This window comes from Zonotrichia albicollis, chromosome 3 (assembly GCF_047830755.1).
Source record: "Zonotrichia albicollis isolate bZonAlb1 chromosome 3, bZonAlb1.hap1, whole genome shotgun sequence".
NCBI classification, from domain to species: Eukaryota; Metazoa; Chordata; class Aves; order Passeriformes; family Passerellidae; genus Zonotrichia; species Zonotrichia albicollis.
The window spans coordinates 96,214,942-96,233,102 of record NC_133821.1 but is presented as its reverse complement, the minus strand read 5'-3'; the positions used below and the strand labels follow the sequence as shown (position 1 = coordinate 96,233,102).

The 18,161-nt window shown below is 39.7% G+C and overlaps 1 protein-coding gene across 2 annotated transcripts in view; it reads right to left on the bottom strand.

Annotated features, from left to right (window-relative positions):
• MYOM2 (myomesin 2) overlaps nt 1–18,161 on the bottom strand; it is a 75,803-nt gene that overhangs the window by 49,836 nt on the left and 7,806 nt on the right. For both annotated transcript variants that reach the window (XM_074538177.1, XM_005489164.3), the window contains exons 4-10: nt 17,818–17,937; nt 16,045–16,183; nt 15,711–15,868; nt 14,767–14,859; nt 5,162–5,250; nt 5,031–5,081; nt 4,589–4,753 (exon numbers count right to left, since the gene is read on the bottom strand). In XM_074538177.1, the coding sequence (XP_074394278.1) occupies nt 4,589–4,753; nt 5,031–5,081; nt 5,162–5,250; nt 14,767–14,859; nt 15,711–15,868; nt 16,045–16,183; nt 17,818–17,937 (815 nt within the window). The remainder of the gene's footprint in view (nt 1–4,588; nt 4,754–5,030; nt 5,082–5,161; nt 5,251–14,766; nt 14,860–15,710; nt 15,869–16,044; nt 16,184–17,817; nt 17,938–18,161) is intronic.

The window sequence follows — 18,161 nt, the reverse complement described above, 5'->3', positions numbered from 1 at the left end:
TCAAATGTCAGTTTACTCAATTTTTTCTTCCAAATTTAAAAAAAACAGATTTCAATTTAATCTGAAAACTGCTATAAATATACACCAAACTTTGATCTTCAAGGCATGCCTGTTGAGCACTGAATTAAATTAAATTTAAACTTCTCAAAGGTGAGAGGTGGTGACCCATGATTAATGCACATTAATCTGATTACCTAGTGAAACCAGAGCAAAAAGGGAACAGGATGTTTACGCTAGGCAAGGGGCTTTCTCATGTCATCCTTTTAAATAACTGATAGGATTATTTTTGATTTTTAACTCCCTAAGGCCAATCACATACAAATTTATTGTAATCAATGCAGCAGAACTGTATTTAAAAGATCTGAATACCTTTGAATGTTCATTATTCTACAGCTTAAATAGATTTTGGAGCTGACACTCAAACATTTGCAAAGGAATCAGTGTTCTCACCTACCAGCTGAGTTTCATAAGCAGGGATAAAACATGACACACATTTCAATAACAAAGCATGTGCAAGACACAAGCCACTAAATCTTGCAGCAGTAAATTGCATAATCAGCTAAGCATGTAGTAGTTTTATGAGAAGCACACAAACTAAATTCAATCACATTCCTTCCCATGAGATCCTTACCTAGAAAACCTGAGTGTCCCCTTTCTGTCATGCCTGCCACAATGGTACTCGGACTTGTGTAGAGAGACATTATGTACTTTAAATTAAATCAGAAAATATCTTCACATAGAAACTTTAACCAATGCATGAGCTCTGCAGAAAATCCTAAGCATAAAAATATTGATTAACCAGCATCTCTGAAAAGCTGGTCACTTATTTAGACTCAAAGTTTCAGTGGATTGGTAGCCACTATTGTTTGAGTATATAGAAATTGTAGGCAAGCCTGCAATGATACTAAGGCCAGAATGACCCATTTCCATTCTTTAAGTGTACCTGATAGCAGAAATTGAGGAGGCAGTTGTGTTTGGTAAGGGCAGAAAAACTTCTCTTCCCCACACAAGGCCAAAGATTCACCAGAAATTAACAGAAGTCTGCTTTTTTTAATGCAGTCTGGATGAACGACTTTGTAGGCAAGACAATTAGAATAAAGTTTGGACATATTTAAAAGTTCCAATACAACAAGTATCCATAAGCCTGCCACAATAATATCACAAATACAAGTTCTCACTCTTCACAGTCTATTCATGTGTTGTGCTCGGTTATTTTTCCCAGAATTTACTTGCAGAAGACTAATCCTCAGAAGCAATGTGTCTCAAACCTCACATGCTGTTTATAATACGTAAGATAATTTTCCTAATACATGACATTGATTAAAATTCATACAAAGAGCGGAGAACTACTATATACTGAAATTTATTTTCATCATGTATTTTTTGTTCTGCTGAAATTTTAGCTAGATTCTTCAATCCATATTTTTCCTCCTGAAATCGATTGTTTTTTTCTACATTACAATATAAATGGCTGCAGAATGCTGGTATATAAAGCTTTATAGTGTTTATATGACATTAGAGATCAATAATGGAAAATTCCTATTATCAGCTGAAGTCATGTCCAGATTAGATATACATTCCTGAAGCATTATTTTGATTTTTTTTCTTTCAGTATCTTGACTGGTTCTTTCAGTATCCTAAATTGTTCTAAGTGGGCCATGAATAATAGACATCATATTCATGTTTGTGAAATCCCAAATCAATTCAGAGGATTTCACTGAGCTGACTTATATGCCCCTAGGAGTCTACTAGATACCCTCAGTAAGGCTCACTAGTGTGAACATTATTTATACTAGATAAGCACATACCTCTCCTGTGTATAATTATAAGTAAATCATACATATCCATCTCAGGGCTTTAGTTGCTAATATTTGATTAACACAAACTGAAAAATTTTAGGAAGAGTACTGTTAGAACGCATGAAACAGAAGCCTCTCTGAGTCTCTCAGAGAGAGAAAGGAGGGCAGTGATTGAATTGGAACCTTTAGAGAAACTGGAATATATTAAACCACACAGACATGAAGTAGGAGTGTAAGTTTCAGTTTTAAGTGAGTAGAAACATATCTTAAGTGCCTTACGAAACTGTGTTAGCTAGTAAAAAGCCCTGAAGCCTACTTTAAAGTTCAGAAGTGTTACCTTTCAGAAAATTAATTTAGCTCCAGACATAAGGAAAACATAGCAGAACATTGCTTGCATTTCTAGATAGAACAGATTTGCATGAACAGATAGAACTACGTGCACAGATTTTGTGTAAGAACTGACACTACTTCCGCACATTAGAATTAAGGTCGGATAGGTGTAGGAAGAATGCTTTAGAATCGTGTTTTCAGCCGATTGGATAATTCATGGATAAAATCCCCCTGTATTGGGATGCCAAGGAGGTGGTAGTAACTTCTGCTAACTGCTACTGCTTTTGCTGCTTCTGCTTGGAACATCCAGACTCTATGCCAGAAAGCTTTTAGCACAGACTTGGATACTCCCAACTCTTTGCCTTCGCGGCTGATGCATCCATGCAATAAACAACTTCAGAATAACAGCTCCTGTCTCTTGGAAGACCCAAAACCCACTCATAATTCAACAGAGTTCAGTCTTAATGCAAGAGCAGAATTAAATATTATCTCTCTAAAGAACCAGAATGTCTTAAGCACATGAGGTTGGACAAGATATTAACTTCTCATTGCTCATATTTATGCATTGCCTCCAGCTCTCAAGGGACTCAACACAGAACTGTAGCACATAACAAAGGTTTGTAACGCATGAATTCCTGCTGAGTTTTGGAAAAAGTTCTGCCAGTTAATGCACCTGTATACCTCTTGGAAATATTGTGATCCATGTACTTGTAATGAAGGAAAAATCTGAGCTTGTATGTAACATCCTATTTCACAGAAGTAGAATAACAGGATGAACACCTATCTAACTCCCTACCAAAAATCTATTGGCTTAAAACAGACCAAGTTTTCATCTCAAGTTTTCACAAATAAGGACTTATTAAGTTAAATAAGGGGAGAAAAAAAGATCATAGTACTGTTACATATCAAGGAATTATCTTGTCATTACGAAAGAACAAAGAGAAAGAGTCATGAGCTTTGGTTCATAGTGCAAGAAAATTTCATGACCAATGAAAAGTGGAATACTGGGCATTCCTTGAAAATTAGAAGTTCTTCTTAGCTGCAGTTTCAAATTTAGAATTTGAGAGATTTGTCACCTTGTGAAATTGCACCCAGTAAGCAACAAAGTAAAGGTACCCTTGAAAATGACAGTTCATCTGAGAGTGAAGTAAGAGATTTTTTTAAAAAATCCTGAAGCATATAGCAAAATTTCTGTATCTTTCAGTGGGAACAGAATCTGAGTTAAAGTATCAGCCTTAGATTTTAGGTTATTCACGAAACAGAAAAAGCCATTTTTATTATCTCATATTTTTTACTTTTGTGACATCTAATAGCTCATTACAAGGAAGTATCCACAATGATAGAAAAATAGGAATGAAAAATTAAGTAGCAGTTTTTTCCCTGAAGAATCAGATGTGGATCTGTGTAAAACCATAATGTACATGAAACAAAAGGCACAAAAAGCAGTAACAAAATGGTTCTTCTTCTGATTTTTGTAATATTGAATTTTCTTGACTGCCTTATTAATCTTACTGTAATTTCATCGGTTTTTTCATCACATTTTATCCACTATGGAAATTTCTGTGAATTTTTTTGGGACCAGTCTGAACACCAGTCTTGGAAGTCCACAATTCTCAAATGTGGTCCATCTGGGGAAAGGTCTAACCACTCAAAAATAGCCAAGGCTTTCCTTAAATCTTCAGGTAGAATAATTATTTTACAATCCTACACAGGTTGTGGTTGGTGAAAAGTGGTGGGTTAAATATCGACAACAGGCTGCTATCCTAAGCTCTAAGTAGCTAATTTTATATTTCAAAACCCTTCTTTGCTGCAGTGAACAAACAGTACTCATCCAGGGTTTGTGTACCAGTCACCCCAGTATATGATAAGTTTAGCAATGTTGTTCCGAGTGCTTCAAGGTAAGACTGTTTCACCTGGCATGACACAGGTTTTCACAGACAAAAGAGACAAGGCAGGAAACCTACTAACATGGCACATAAACAGCAGAGCCAACATATGTGTATCAGGCCTGGCTTCTATAAGTATTGCCTAACTGATCTGATATGATCTTAATATAAAATTCACAATAAATGCTGGAGCAAGATTAAAGTGGAGAGCCATACCTCAGTACTTCAAACTTTAATTTACTGCTCTGTGAGTACCCTTCAGCTCAGTGGTCACAGTATTCAACTAAGAGCCATTGTGAAATCTGAGAACTGGCTTTGGATCTCTTCCAAGTAACTGTTCTAACTATTGTACTATCACAATATGAGGCTACCTCCTGCTGTTATTAATGTGTGCTCAAAAAAATGTTGACCAAGTCACTTAATTGAGAGTGCAGGACTATAAATTCTAACTAGAGATATTTTTTTTCTCTATCCCAAATTTAATTCTGAGAATATACACTCTAAACCTGACCTCCATCCTCAATGTCTCCTCCAGCATTTTCCAGGTAGATTTTATTCAGTGTAATAACTTACCATCTCTATACCACTCAGCACGAGGTCGTAGTCTTTTCAACTCTGGAGTGATCAACATTGAACACTTCAAGGTCAGTGTTTCACCTTCAGTTGCAAAAGTGACTCCAAACTTCTCCAGAAACTGGACATCAATGTGGGTGAAGCAAACATCATGTGACAGGGGCACTATGCATGAGAAAATGAAAGGGTTCTTGAGTACAAGTAAACTGTACTTGGCACAGATTAGTGTCTGATCTGAGCAGGAGAGGAGTTTTCTGTTATACTGTATGCTGATCTAGAAATTCGACTGGGAAAGCAAGAGCATCTGGACAGCTCCTACTGTAACTCAATGCTTAGAAAGCAAAGTCAGAAGAAGCAAGTTGTATCCAGTTTGCTCATCTGTAAAACATTGCCCTGATAAGAGGACATTAATTATCTAAGCAAATAGAAAAAAAAGACTTACAGTGGAAGGGCATTAGCGCAGCTGGGTGAGGCTCTTCCTCCTCTCTGAACCCTATGAATAAACATACAGGAAACATTCAATGACATGAGCATTATATTTATTTATTGTTCTAAGTATGAAGTAGGACTTACTTCGCACAATCACAGCACAATTAGTTGATGCCTGACCATGGACGTTTGTTGCAACTGCTGAATAGGTTGCAGAATCATCAAAGTCAGCTCTGAAAAGCGGAAGGAGAAAAACAGATTTCTCTTTATGCAAAGAAAAATTCTCTTAATGATTGATATTACAAGCTAAACTATGTCAACCATCAGGAAAGCGTACAAAGTTCTTTACTGGTAGGGAAAGTGTAGAAAGCTCTTTGCTGTCTACACAGTGCAAGAAATCCATGAAAGACAATCAGGAAGCTGCAACTGTTTTTAACTGCAGTTTTATCTCAGTTTAGTGTGCAGGCTGCATTAACTTTAGCAAACTGGAAATGACCTTCAGAGAATGATCAAAAGGAGATAGCTGGACAATGCCAGTCTGACTATTCCCTTTCTGTATGTAACCTTCTTTAATCTATCTTGCCTTTCTGCCATATTTTAGAAAAGAGACATAGAATAAAAATACATGTCATTCTTGCTAAAATTGTGCCTTCTGTGGCTATTCCCATCTGGCAGACACTGGTATTTTTTGCTCTCTTATATCTCAATCCAGGAAAATGATAAAAACTCAGGAACACTGCTCAAAATTGCTTATGTGCATATATGGTTTGGTTTGTTTGATACTTTAGCGGGAAAAAAAATCATTATGCAAGGACAATATAAACAAATATAAAGCAAAAAATAATTACTTGGTGCAAAACGCTGATAGATTGTCTCACTTAATACATCTTTCCTTGAAGTTCCATGAGCACAGATATGACCAGTTAAGGTAAAGGTACAAACCTTGATGCCCTAGTTCTTCTCTTATTTAAAATGGAGTCCATCATGAATAGTTTATTTAGTAATAAATTTAATGGAGGCCACTCAAAAGTTTTCAATTATGAGATACAATAGTGTGAATGCATCCATTTAGTTTCTTCTCAGAAGAACAAATTTGTGTCTTCTTGGAAACTGCCAAATGATGAAATTCTGATTGCACTTGTCCTCTAAAAGGTCATGTATCCCAGATGCGGGAGAAGGAATATGTGAGGGGGTTTTATGGAAATTGCAAAACAGGATGCCAATTTTGGAGTATATAGCAGCTGTCACAGAGACATCAGACATGCATTTTTCACTTCTTGCATATGTTCTGGACAGTGTTATATCATAAAAATTATACTATCAGTACTGCGATGGCTAAAGCACAACTTGATGAAAATCCAGTTAAATTGCAATTTATCTCTAAATTTACAGGTCTAACAGCTCCTCCTGGAGGCAACCCTACAGCCACATATTTCACAAAATCAATAAATCAATTGCAAAGTCTATCATACAATTAATTATCAAAGACAAAAGGGTAAGTCCTAAGACTAGACTACAGTCTTAACCAAAAAGTCTGCAGTTGGGTAGGAAATCCTAGTACAGTCTGGACAGGCATAGTGAGACTGAAAAACAATTTTAAAGAATTAAAATCATAGAATTGTTAAATTTGGAAAAGACCTCTAAGATCATCAAGTCCAACTGTCAACCCAGCACTACCACCATGTTAAACTATTAAACCATGACTTCCATGGGCCAGAGCTGCAGGATTTTTGAAAACTTCCAGGAATGGGGACTCAACCACTTCCCTGAGCAGCCTGGTCCAATGCTTGGCAACCCTTTCAGTAAAGAAATTTTTCTTAATATCTAAAAACTAAACCTCGCTGGTGCAGTTGAGGCAATTTTCTCTTGCCTTGTCACTTGGGCAAAGAGCCTGGGCCCACCTGGCCAGGCTTTGAGGCAGCCTCCTTTGAAGCAGTTGTAGGAGCAATAAGGTCCCTCTGAGCCTCTTTTTTTCTGCAGGCTAAACACCTCCACTTCCCTCAGCTGCTTCTCACAGGACTTGTGCCTCAGACCCTTCACCAGCTCCACTGCCTTTCTCTGGACACACTGCAGCACCTCAATGTTCTTCTTGCAGTGAGGGGCCCAGAACTGAACACAGGACTCCCAGGTGTGGCCTCAGCAGTGCTGAGTGCAGGGGGACAATCCCTGCCCTGCTCCTGCTGCCCACACTATTGCTGATTTGGGCCAGGATGCCACTGGCCTTCCTGGGCACCTGGGCACACTCTGGCTCATGTTCAGCTGCTGTCAACCAGCACCTCCAGGTCCTTTTCCACTGGGCAGCTTTCCAGACACTCTGTGCCCAACTTGTAGCTTGCTTGGGGTTGTTTGGATCCAAGGGCAGGATTCATAATTTTGCCTTGTTGAACCACACACAGCTTGCCTCAGCCCGTTGATCCAGCCTGTCCAGATCCCTCTGCAGACCCTTCCCACCCTCCAACAGATAAGCACTCCTTCCCAAATTGGTGACATCTGCAGACTGACTGAGGCTGCACCTGTTCCCTTCATCCACATCACTGATGACAGTATCAGAGTTCTTGCTCCAGCACTGAGCACTGGGGATCACCACTTGTGACCGGCACTAGCTGGATGTAATCTCATTCATCACCATTCTCTGAGCTGGATGCTATTTAACAGTTTGTTTCCATGAAGGATTTTAAGGAAATTACAATACCTGTTCCCAGAGCTATATAAAGCTTAACTGATTCTGGACTTGTTTGAGAGATGTCAGACTTGACAGCACTTCTTCACAATGAATTTTTAAAAGCAGAACATTTTTTTCACTATCCCAGTTTCACACTGTTTAACACTTGTGTAATAAAATGCCAAAAAGCAATATAAAACTGCAGTAAAGGACAATTTCCTAAGGCATGTTATGCCTCTATAGTGAAATGTGCATAGTCCGTGCATTTATCACAGCCTGGTACAGTATCTTACTACAGCAAGTTAACAACAAATGAAGAAGTTCAAAAATTTCTTACATGGGGCATTGCAGAATTAACTGTTCTGTAGCTTTAAGGCATTTTTGTCACTCTGCTATATCACTAACTTAAGAATCTGTATATAGAGAACATACAGTAAATAGTGTAAATATAGTAGGTAGTATATTTAATAACATCTATTACAAATTAGCAAATTAAACAGCACTCATCCCCAGAAACTGGATCTTGATTGCCCTTATGTCGATGCTTTAAACATGCCTTGCCAAGCCTTGGTGTGCTCCAGCTCGCCAAAAGGATTCCCACACACAGCTCAGGAGACAGTGAAGGACCTTTTCCAGAAAGTAGTCTGGATGTCTGGCAGCCCTGTCCTGAAGGGTGAGAAAATGACTCTGTCTCACACCAGGAGGTCACTGTGGCAGAGCATGTCTTTAATTTGCTGGGCAGGCACAGCCCAGGAGTGCAATTCCTAGGCACCGGTGGCAGGAATATGTCACAGCACGCCCTGCAGTCCTTGTCCCCAGGTACCTGCCCTACAAAGGCTTCCTGCCCTTCAAGCCACAGCCCAACCCACATCCTGCCAAAGATCCACAGAGGTGCACAGTGTCCTCCTACCACCTGCAAGCCGAGGTTTCCCCTGGATGAGCCAGACCCTGCCAAAGGATGGTGCACACTGACCTGTCCTGGCAGGACACTGCTGGGAGAGCCATCCTGTGTGTGCTGACCAGCCCCGATCCCTGCCTGGCCTGGGCATGGCTTAGACAGCACACAGCACACAGCTCATAAATGAGTGATGAACATTTCACCAGCACCGCTGCACTAGGCCATTTCCTCACATAAACAAAGCATTACTTCAGGCTGCTTCACTTCTCTTAAATCCAACTTAACTGCTCTCTAACATTTTGTTGTTCCTATAGAGTGCTCACAACAAAGATAAAAACACAGCATGGCTTGACTGAGGTTAACTCTGATTGAATCTCACTTTAAACCAGTCATCATCTGCTCTCAGTGTTGACTTCATTTTCCAGTAGAACATCAGATAAAATTGTTAAATAGGAACCAATATCTGTAAGAATTACACAGGACCTAGGATCTAAAGAGAGATTTATTTTTAAAAAACAGGTGGCCTAAAAGTAATCCAGAAAATAAAGAAACATGTATTGTGAACTAACTTGGGGTCCCAAACTGTACTGAACAACACAAAGTGTCAGAAACATAAAGGTGTAAGCACTGCAAAGTTGTCTCCCGAAAATGAAGAAGTAGAATGGGAGATATCTGATTAACTTTTCAAATGGATATATATCTGTGCTCATCTAAATTCCCTCCCCATAGTTTTGCTCTCTTAAGAAACAGCAAGAAACATCTTTTGATGAGCTCTGTTTGTGATGGTGTCCAAGGTAGAGAAAACAGAAAATAATCTTAAATGTCTCTAGAACAGACAGGAGATTCATAAAAGGGTCATATCTTTAGCCAAATGAAGTTCAAAATCTAAAAGTAAATATTTCACAAAAGTTAGTAATAGAGTTATAATTAATTTTCTCAGGAAGAGCATTAGAAGTAACTGACCAAATAGCTGACCACATTCTTAAAGCATCCTTTGTTTTTTTTTTTTTATAAAGAGAAAGGAGGCTCTTACAGTTATTACGAACACATAATTCCACAGGCCAGGCACTTCTTGCTATTTAAGAGGTCAAAACAACAAACTCTACCCATTTTCTGCAGCTTACTGCTTTGAAAGCAATTTATATGTCTTTGCTATGATCACTCCTCTGATTGTCCAGAAGAGACATAATCTTAGACAGCCTAGTACTCACTGAGACCCCTTTAAATCTTATATTGGAAATGTAGGGTTTTAGTGGCTAGGAGCTAGACAGCACTTTTGTTTCATATTCACTGTCAAGAAAGTTGGACAGGATGGTAAGTTACATAATGTTCTGACTTTTCTTTTGTGCCAGATAATGCTCAGATGGAGGATTATCCTGGAAATTATCTTTTTCCTTGTATGCTAAAAGAATCTTAGATTTCCTAAATTGCACTGTAAAGTGCACTGAGTCAAGACCTGCTAGAATCTACATTTGTAGTACCCAGGAGGCAAGGTGTGGTCTAACAGTTATTCTTGTTTTATGATGGAGAATGTGTTTTTCAGCCTTTACAAAGGTCAGATAAAATATGCATAGAGTACATTTAGATAGCATAAAATGTGACTGCAGAACTGTATCTGTCCCAAGGTACTAATACTTTTTTGCAAATATTAAATTGCTCTGAATCCACATGAGGTTCTGAAGTGCTAATACTTGTGTGGGGAACATTCCCCAGGCAGATACATCTATTTAAAAGGCATATATTCATCCAACTGCCTAGTGTATATTTAAACACAAGAATTAAGAGTGAAACAGCATCTTTGCCTGAATTAGAACACAATTCAGTGCATGTAAGGAACACGAGGCAGTATGTAGTAAATTACAGAGTTAAAAATTACTCCTTTGAATTCAAATGACAAAATTTTCAGTGTTATGTGACATCAAATTGTGGAAATACTCTGCAGAACTGCCATATCCTGCCCTGATTCTCCAGACAGAATGAATCTGACTGATTCTTTTTGTTTGATTGGATTTCATGTTTACGGAAGAGGGACCTCATTTCCCCATTTCCTGAAGCCCCCAGCTACAGCAGCTTATAGGGGACAGTGACTGGCAAACCAGCAGATCACGGATTTGGGGGCTGTTGTTTGCCTTTCAGCAAGGAAAGGAGAGCAGCACACCATTTTGCTGCCTGTACAGCCACTGATACTGCATTCCTGCAAAACCCAGGGAGCTGCAGTCCGTCACCCATCCACCCGGCACAGCCAAAGGCTCTGCGGGCTCCGCCGGAGGATTGCCTGTGTCCCAGCACCTCTGCCCTGCCCTGCTCCCCCTCCGGCGGAGAAAGGGCGCGCCGCGTTCTCCAGATTAAATCATCTCAAGCTTTTCGTGCTTAATCAAACTAAAATAGCACTCTACTGACCGCACAGGGCCATTTGTTAAATGAGAATAGCTAGAAGAGAGGGCTCATTCAATTTTTAAGCTTTCATTTTTTGAGGCGGTGCGGCTAGTGCTCAGGGCGGGGGCGCCGGAGCAGAGGCCGGCAGAGTTACAGTGCACTCTGCCGGCTGGAGTTACACTGCATTACACTGCATTCTGCAGGCCCTGCCTGTGCCGGCAGAGTTAGAGTGCACTCTGCCAGCTGGAGTTACACTGCATTACACTGCATTCTGCAGGCCCTGCCTGTGCCGGCAGAGTTACACTGCACTCTGCCGGCTGGAGTTACACTGCATTACACTGCACTCAGCCGGCTGGAGTTACAGTGCATTATACTGCACTCTGCCAGCTCTGCCGCACGCTGCTGCTGCAGCTCCAAACCTGCTCCTCTGTCACTGCTTGGGCTGGGACTTCATCAAACAGGAAAGGGAGAGGGCCCTAAGGAAAGGCAAAATGCTGTCAGACCTTGAGCCCTATATACATGAACCTGTGTGTATATGAATCAGTTGTATATATGAACCAGCGTGGCCACACCACACTGGCAGTGCCCTGGAATGTCTGATGTTCCCTGCCCAGCTCAGCTCATCCTCCTGCTCACTGAGGGGTGGGAGTCAGGAATGCCCCCAGGGAGGAGCATCCTGCAGTCTCCTCTACACACCAGCCAATGTAGCTGGGAGTATAACACAGTCGATCACAGCTAAATAAAACCAGGTGGTCCATTTAAGAAGTCTTCACGGTAAACAAACACAAAAGCCCAATTCTGTTGCTAAACAAGTGTTAGCAACCAAGAAGTTTAAAATGTTACAGCTGTTAATTTCTAAGACATTCCCTAAGAAATATTTTTCAGCTGTTTCATAAAGCAATGGCCACCCTCGTCTTGACTACTACTGATACAGAAATCTTTTCTTTTACTATGTGCCTATCCATAGTTAAATTATGTGAGATAAAAAAATACATTTAAACAAACCCTTACATTCTCAGACACGTATAATTTATTTGAACTACCAGGAGCTTTTCCTCCAAGGATTCCTCACAGTCTCCTCCTAATAACCTATCAGATGTGAGTTGAAAGATGGGATGAACCACTACCCCAGTGCATATCACTTCTGCAATCATTATGAGATCTGCAAAGAACAGAATTAAACTCTAAACTCCTTTTCTTCACTGCTCAAGGGAGACCTTGAGCTCAAACTCCAATTTGAAGAAGTTTAAAAAGAGCAAGAAGGAAATACTATATAATCATGATAGTTCTGAATGCATGCAAAAAGTGTGGTAAATTGAGAACATAGCATCATAAAAATATGAGACAGAGAAATTAAAATTATCTGGTTACTGTATAGGCTTATAGGTTCTGGGGAACAGCAAATGGGGGGGATGAAATTGTGTCCAGTTACTACTTTAAGACAACAAGGTGACAGTAGGGTTTTGGTGCCTCAAGAATGTTTCCACTGGGCTCAGGGAATACTCACAGGAATAAATAACACACTTGCATCAGAAGGAAAAAGTTCACTCCCTGGGCTTCGCTGAAGTGCTAGAAAAGTAGCCAAGAAATTCCAAGGCCGTTCTAAGCGGCTGTGGATAAGATTACATTCAGCTCAGCACTTTAGTATGGACAGCTGAGAAGAGCACAGAAGTGGATAGGAAGGAACTCCTGATGGCTCCACCTCCCAGAGAAACAAATTATTCATAAAATACAAAATGTAAGTGCACAAAGATATTAATGGAAGATATAGAATTAATTGATATGTTTGCATAAAAGCATTAATAACTTATAATTTTAAGCATTATCTATTTCTTTCAATGCAAGATACACTTTATTATGCTCTAACAAAATGTTCTTCCATTTTCTGCATGTCCATCTTCTGTGTTTTTAGGACAGAAAATACAGCTGATGATCAAATTTTGAAATAAAATGGATTAATAACAAAGAAAAAAATTAATTAGAAATTTTAATTTAATAAGGTCTATGAATCATAACCATCCCCCAGTATTAAGTGTAGAAGGGAAATCTCTGGGTGAGCAGCCAGGAATCTTTAGGGGGCAAAAAGACCACACTGCCAGACAGAATGAAAGAGAAATGGAGCAAGAGTTTCTGAAGGTGGCAGCTTGGCTGAATGTGAGGGAGTCTGCATGAGTACATACAGGTCTGGGACTAGCAGACACAGGGTGGGGAAACCTGAGTGGGTGCCCATAAATGACTCTGTGGTATGTCTGAACTTGCCTGAAATGTGGCTGGGTCTGAACACTCCCAAAGCTGGTTGTGCCTACATGACTGATAACCAGCAGAGAAAAAAGAAAAATCACCATGGGGATGGAGGCCATTATTATCCTTCAGCCTCATGATTACAGGTGCTCAGAAAGCAGCATCAGCACTGATTCTCATTTCTTCTAAATGCTATTTACTCCCAAAATGTCACAAGGGGACCTGCCACTACATAACTGGCATCTGGACTCACCAAGCAGCTCCTCAGGAGCGCTACCAAGGGAAATAAACAATCACAGCCACTCACCATCAGGAAGTGACCAAAGTTTCATCTCCTGACTGGCACTCACACATATCCAGACAAAGGGGAGACTTTTCCATTTCCTTGCTAAAAGGGAGAGGAGTGAAGAAGGACAAGCTGGTTTTATATTTTAACCTCCTGTTATTGTTTTCAGAAGTGATCTTGGCAGGAAGAAGCAGTGGTAAGAACAGATTCCATGGGCACAGGGAGCAGTTAGCAAGCATGGCCTGGGGGTAGAAGACTGAGTGCCTTTGAAGCATCTTAGGAAGCAACAATCTGGTGATTCTTGCTGCCAGGTTCTCTACAGGGGTGTGTTTCTCCCATCCTGAGCTATGAAAAGGTTGAGAGTTGGGCTGGACTTGGCTGCAGGATGACAAAGGCAAGTAGTCTTTCCCAAAGACAGAAGAAATGATGCACTTATTTTCTGTACTAATGCCACAAGCTGTGCTCAGGGCTGCTTCCACTGCTGACAGATGGAGACAGGATAGATTAAATGTTTGGCCAGCCAAGTGTTAGCCACAAATATTCCAGTGCAGCTGATGTTCATGCTCTGGAGAAATTAAAGAAGAGGTTTCTGTCTCTGCTCTAGATATTAATTTTCTATTTAAATATTGTAGTAATTTCTTCATTTTTATTCGGGTTTTTTATTTTTTTAAAAAGCACACACGAAGTCATGTAACATTTTAATTGTTTCAGAAAGCATGGGATTCGTTTATGGGAAGTGATTATACTCAAGCGTGTTCTATATCACAAAGTTAACATTTTGAAAAAATAAAATTACTTTCATTAGAACCTTTTAAAAAAGTTATTTACACTTCCTTACTTTGCAGAAGAAAAAAAAGGAGGTGAAAAATTAAGTAGGACCTAGCATACAGTAAAACAAATACAGCCATGTATCCCTGCCCAGCTGTATTTTGTTTACCTAAAAGAGCTTCATCATGACAAGAACATATAATTTTCCACTTCAAATGCTGAGAATATATAATTCTAATAAAAAGGAACTACCATTTTTTCACCTACCTGCCTCTTCTTTTTATATCTCATAGATTGCTGAAGTTAATGAATACAAATATCTAATTTACCATTTCATTTTCATAATCTAATATTCAGGTACTCAGTGAACCTTCTCCAGCCTAAAAGTGAGTGCCAACAGAAAAGTGTGCTGAATTTAACAATTCTCTTACAGCCCTTGTGTGAATTTTTAATTTTATTTGATATAAAATACTTTGTATAGAGTATAAAAAGCTAGTTTATTCTCCAGAAAGATTTACCTGTTTATATGTAACACATGTACTCCATATTTGCTTTCAATTCTGTACTTTGTTGGATCACTTGCAGGAGAAATCAATTCCTCATTTTTGTACCTGACAATCAAGAAAAAAATAAAACTCATTAATATCAGCAACTATCCCTTAACCTGGTAAATCTTTTGATCAACATAGAAGTTACTATTATGTGAACTCTCTCTGCTTGCACAGAGTATTTTCCAGTATGTGTGGATAGATAAATGTTGGGCCATGAAGGTAAAGCAGGACCATCATAGCAGCAAGGAAGTGGAAAGAGAAGATGTGCACTCAATCTAGAAGATGAGAAAAAGAAGTAAAGAGAAGATGGCATGGGGCTTGAACTTTCAAATCCACTAACCCTGACACAAGATGGGAAGCAAACTTTATCTTCCATCACAGTAAAACACTTCAGCACAAATAAAGGGGAGCAGCAACAGAATTATGCCTCATGTCAGGTCTTTACAGTCCAGCCTGAGGCTTTCATATTTATAGGACAGCACCTGTCCAGGGAGGAGGGCAGCTGAAAGAACCTTTATATCCTCCTCAATGACCACAGATTTGGCCTGTGACAACAGTGGTGCTGGGCACATTTACCCAGGCTTAGAAAGTAGCCTGTGAGTTCTGTGTATTTTGCCACTTGCTACTGTGTGTTCAGGAAACTCAATGGCCAGAAAGACTGGAATGCCTTCCACTGTCTGCCTTCTGAGGTGCTTGAGTTTGTTTCTCACATTGCATGGGGCCACTCAGCAAGTTTTCCTCCCACTCCTTCCACTGCAGTATCAACTGCTACAATCCAGCACATCTAGGAGGATTATAAAGGGGATTTAACAAAGCCATTATACACATGACACTTATCAGTTATGGCATAACTTTCAAATGAAAAAAGCTTAACAACATTTTTAGAGGGCTAGGAAAGGCCAGTCTCTTACCATTGTACAACAGGCGTTGGAAATCCTTGCACAGTGAAGCAGAGGCTCACGGACATCTTTTCCCAGATGGTGTGAGACCTCAGGCGCACTAGAATTTCAGGGGCTCGACTTATTCTTTCTTCAATGATATGTCTTTCCAGAGCCATATTTTCTTCTACCTATTAAACATGGGAAAAGAAAAGAGGCATCTGGCACCAGATTCAGATACAGCAGGAGATCCAACCTTAAATTCACAAAGAGATGTTTAATCATTACTCATATTTGAAGCACAGGCCTAAATTTCAGTACACCTTGTAATTATTTTTGCATAGGAGCAAAAAGATTGAGCAGGTACCATTCTTTGCACAGCAAGTTTATCCAGATGTTCTCGAGCTCGGTGCCTGGCAGTGTGAATCTCTTTTTCCAAAGCAGACAACTCACTGGCAAAACGGATTCTTTTCTCATCACTTACATGAGACTTTTGCTCATGAGTCCTGTGAGATGAGAAAAAAAAATCAGGTAACCACTGTGAATGTTTAAGTTTGTCACTCATACACTTCAGGGCACCAAGGGCTATGAAACCATATCAGTAGGATGTAAAATTTAGGTTTGGAATCATTCTTTGCATCTATGTGCATATTCTGAGGATGCAAAATCATGTGAACTTTCTTCGTATTCTTTCCTTCTGTATTTGTGGGGCCATATCTCTAAGTCTTGAATTCTGCTATGGTCACATTGACATGGTTCCCCACAGTCCTCCGGTAATCAAGGACAAGAACCTGCCAAGCCTCCTTCTGGCCCCTGGTTTTCTTTCCCATGGGCACAAGAAGGCAGAGGAGTGAAGGCAAGTTCTATGCCTGTTCACACCCTTTTAAAAGTTGCATCTAGCTTACATAGTACCCTGAGCTTTAGAGGCTTTAGAACCAGGGAGCTCTTGTAGCCCCACGGGCTGTATTGTCTGACTTCACCTGAAAGATACAGACCAAGGAGTTCACAAGGATTTGATGAACACTTGCATGCAAAAAAAGCTGTCCCTTGACAAGGACGAGCAGGAAATATTATAGAAACTACCAGGAAAATATAAAGTTTGGGAAAAATTGTGAGTTGTTCCCTGAAAACCTAATTCTACAGATTTTTCCAGAATTCCTAAAAATACCCCAACTCATAACTGTTTTTAGGAGGAGCTAGCTCAGTTTCCTTCATTCATGCTGATTCAGTAAACATGCTGATTCTCTTTTATTTCCCAGGACAAAAGAAGGTAGTGAATATCAGATATTTCTAACGTCTGTCAACATAGTCAACATATGGCAAGACTCTAAAAGCATAACCCAAATAAGAAAACTTCCACAAAATTCAGTGAATCAAGAAATTTTTTGTCTGATACTTAAAAAAAATTATTTGTACCTACCATTTCAATGTACTTTAAATACCAGCCATGTCTTGCCATTTTTTTATATTATTGAATTTTAAAACAGTTTTTAAAACCTAAATTAAAGCATACAAAATCATTTGATTTTCCTAGAGGTTTCTGTTCTGAGGTTATATATTTCAAACCAATCCAAGTACCAGAACCATATGGATGTGTATGATTTGCACAACATATTTTCTACAAATAAGACAGAATTCCTTCTCATAATATAAATCCTCTGTGTTTTTGGTGCAGTAAGTGTAGAGCATAGCAAAGCAGAAACAGTGAAATTCACTAAGGGGAATATTGCCATCAGCATGGTTACTTTGGGACATCTTATCAAGGCAGTAGTAACTGAGACATGACAGTAAACCCTTTTGATATTCAGGAAAGAATTTAAAACATTTAAATTGATCCAAATTAGAAATTTAGGAATAGTATAGTAGCTCTGTTCAAAATGAGTTCTGGGTACTAGGTGGATTCTAATTTATTTTTGGTTTAAAGCTGTTTTCAGGGGTCAGAGTGGGGACCAGGGGAACAACTCTGGGTTGAAATATGAGACTGAAAGTGACACTCAGTCATTTAGTGTTCCAGCCAAAATAGATTAGTGAAGAACAGTGACAGAGAAGCCTCCAATCTTGTCAACTCTGAAAAGAGCCCTGGCAAAAGAGTTGGGACCAGAGCCACTACACAGGTCAGAGTGGACCAGGAGAGCTTTACCTTTTCCTGGATTCCTGCATTGCTTCATGCGCCAAGGTGCGTGCCCTCCTGGCACAGAGTCTGCATGTGGTTTTGCCCAAGCCAGTCGATTCATAATAAGCAGCCTGTCTGGAAGCAGCCCTTCAAATATAAAAGACATTGTTATAACCCAGCAATTCAGGTAAAACATGAACTCACAAATGTCAAAGAAATTACTTTGAGCTCAATGAGCTGAACACCGTGACTGAGCACTGTTCAGCGAGAAACCTTTGCATTCTCACTGACTGCACTAAGTGGTGATTGTCACTTGTCCTTCCAGGGCTTAATGCCCATCATCTGTCACTGGGGTCATTAGGCATTTTTAT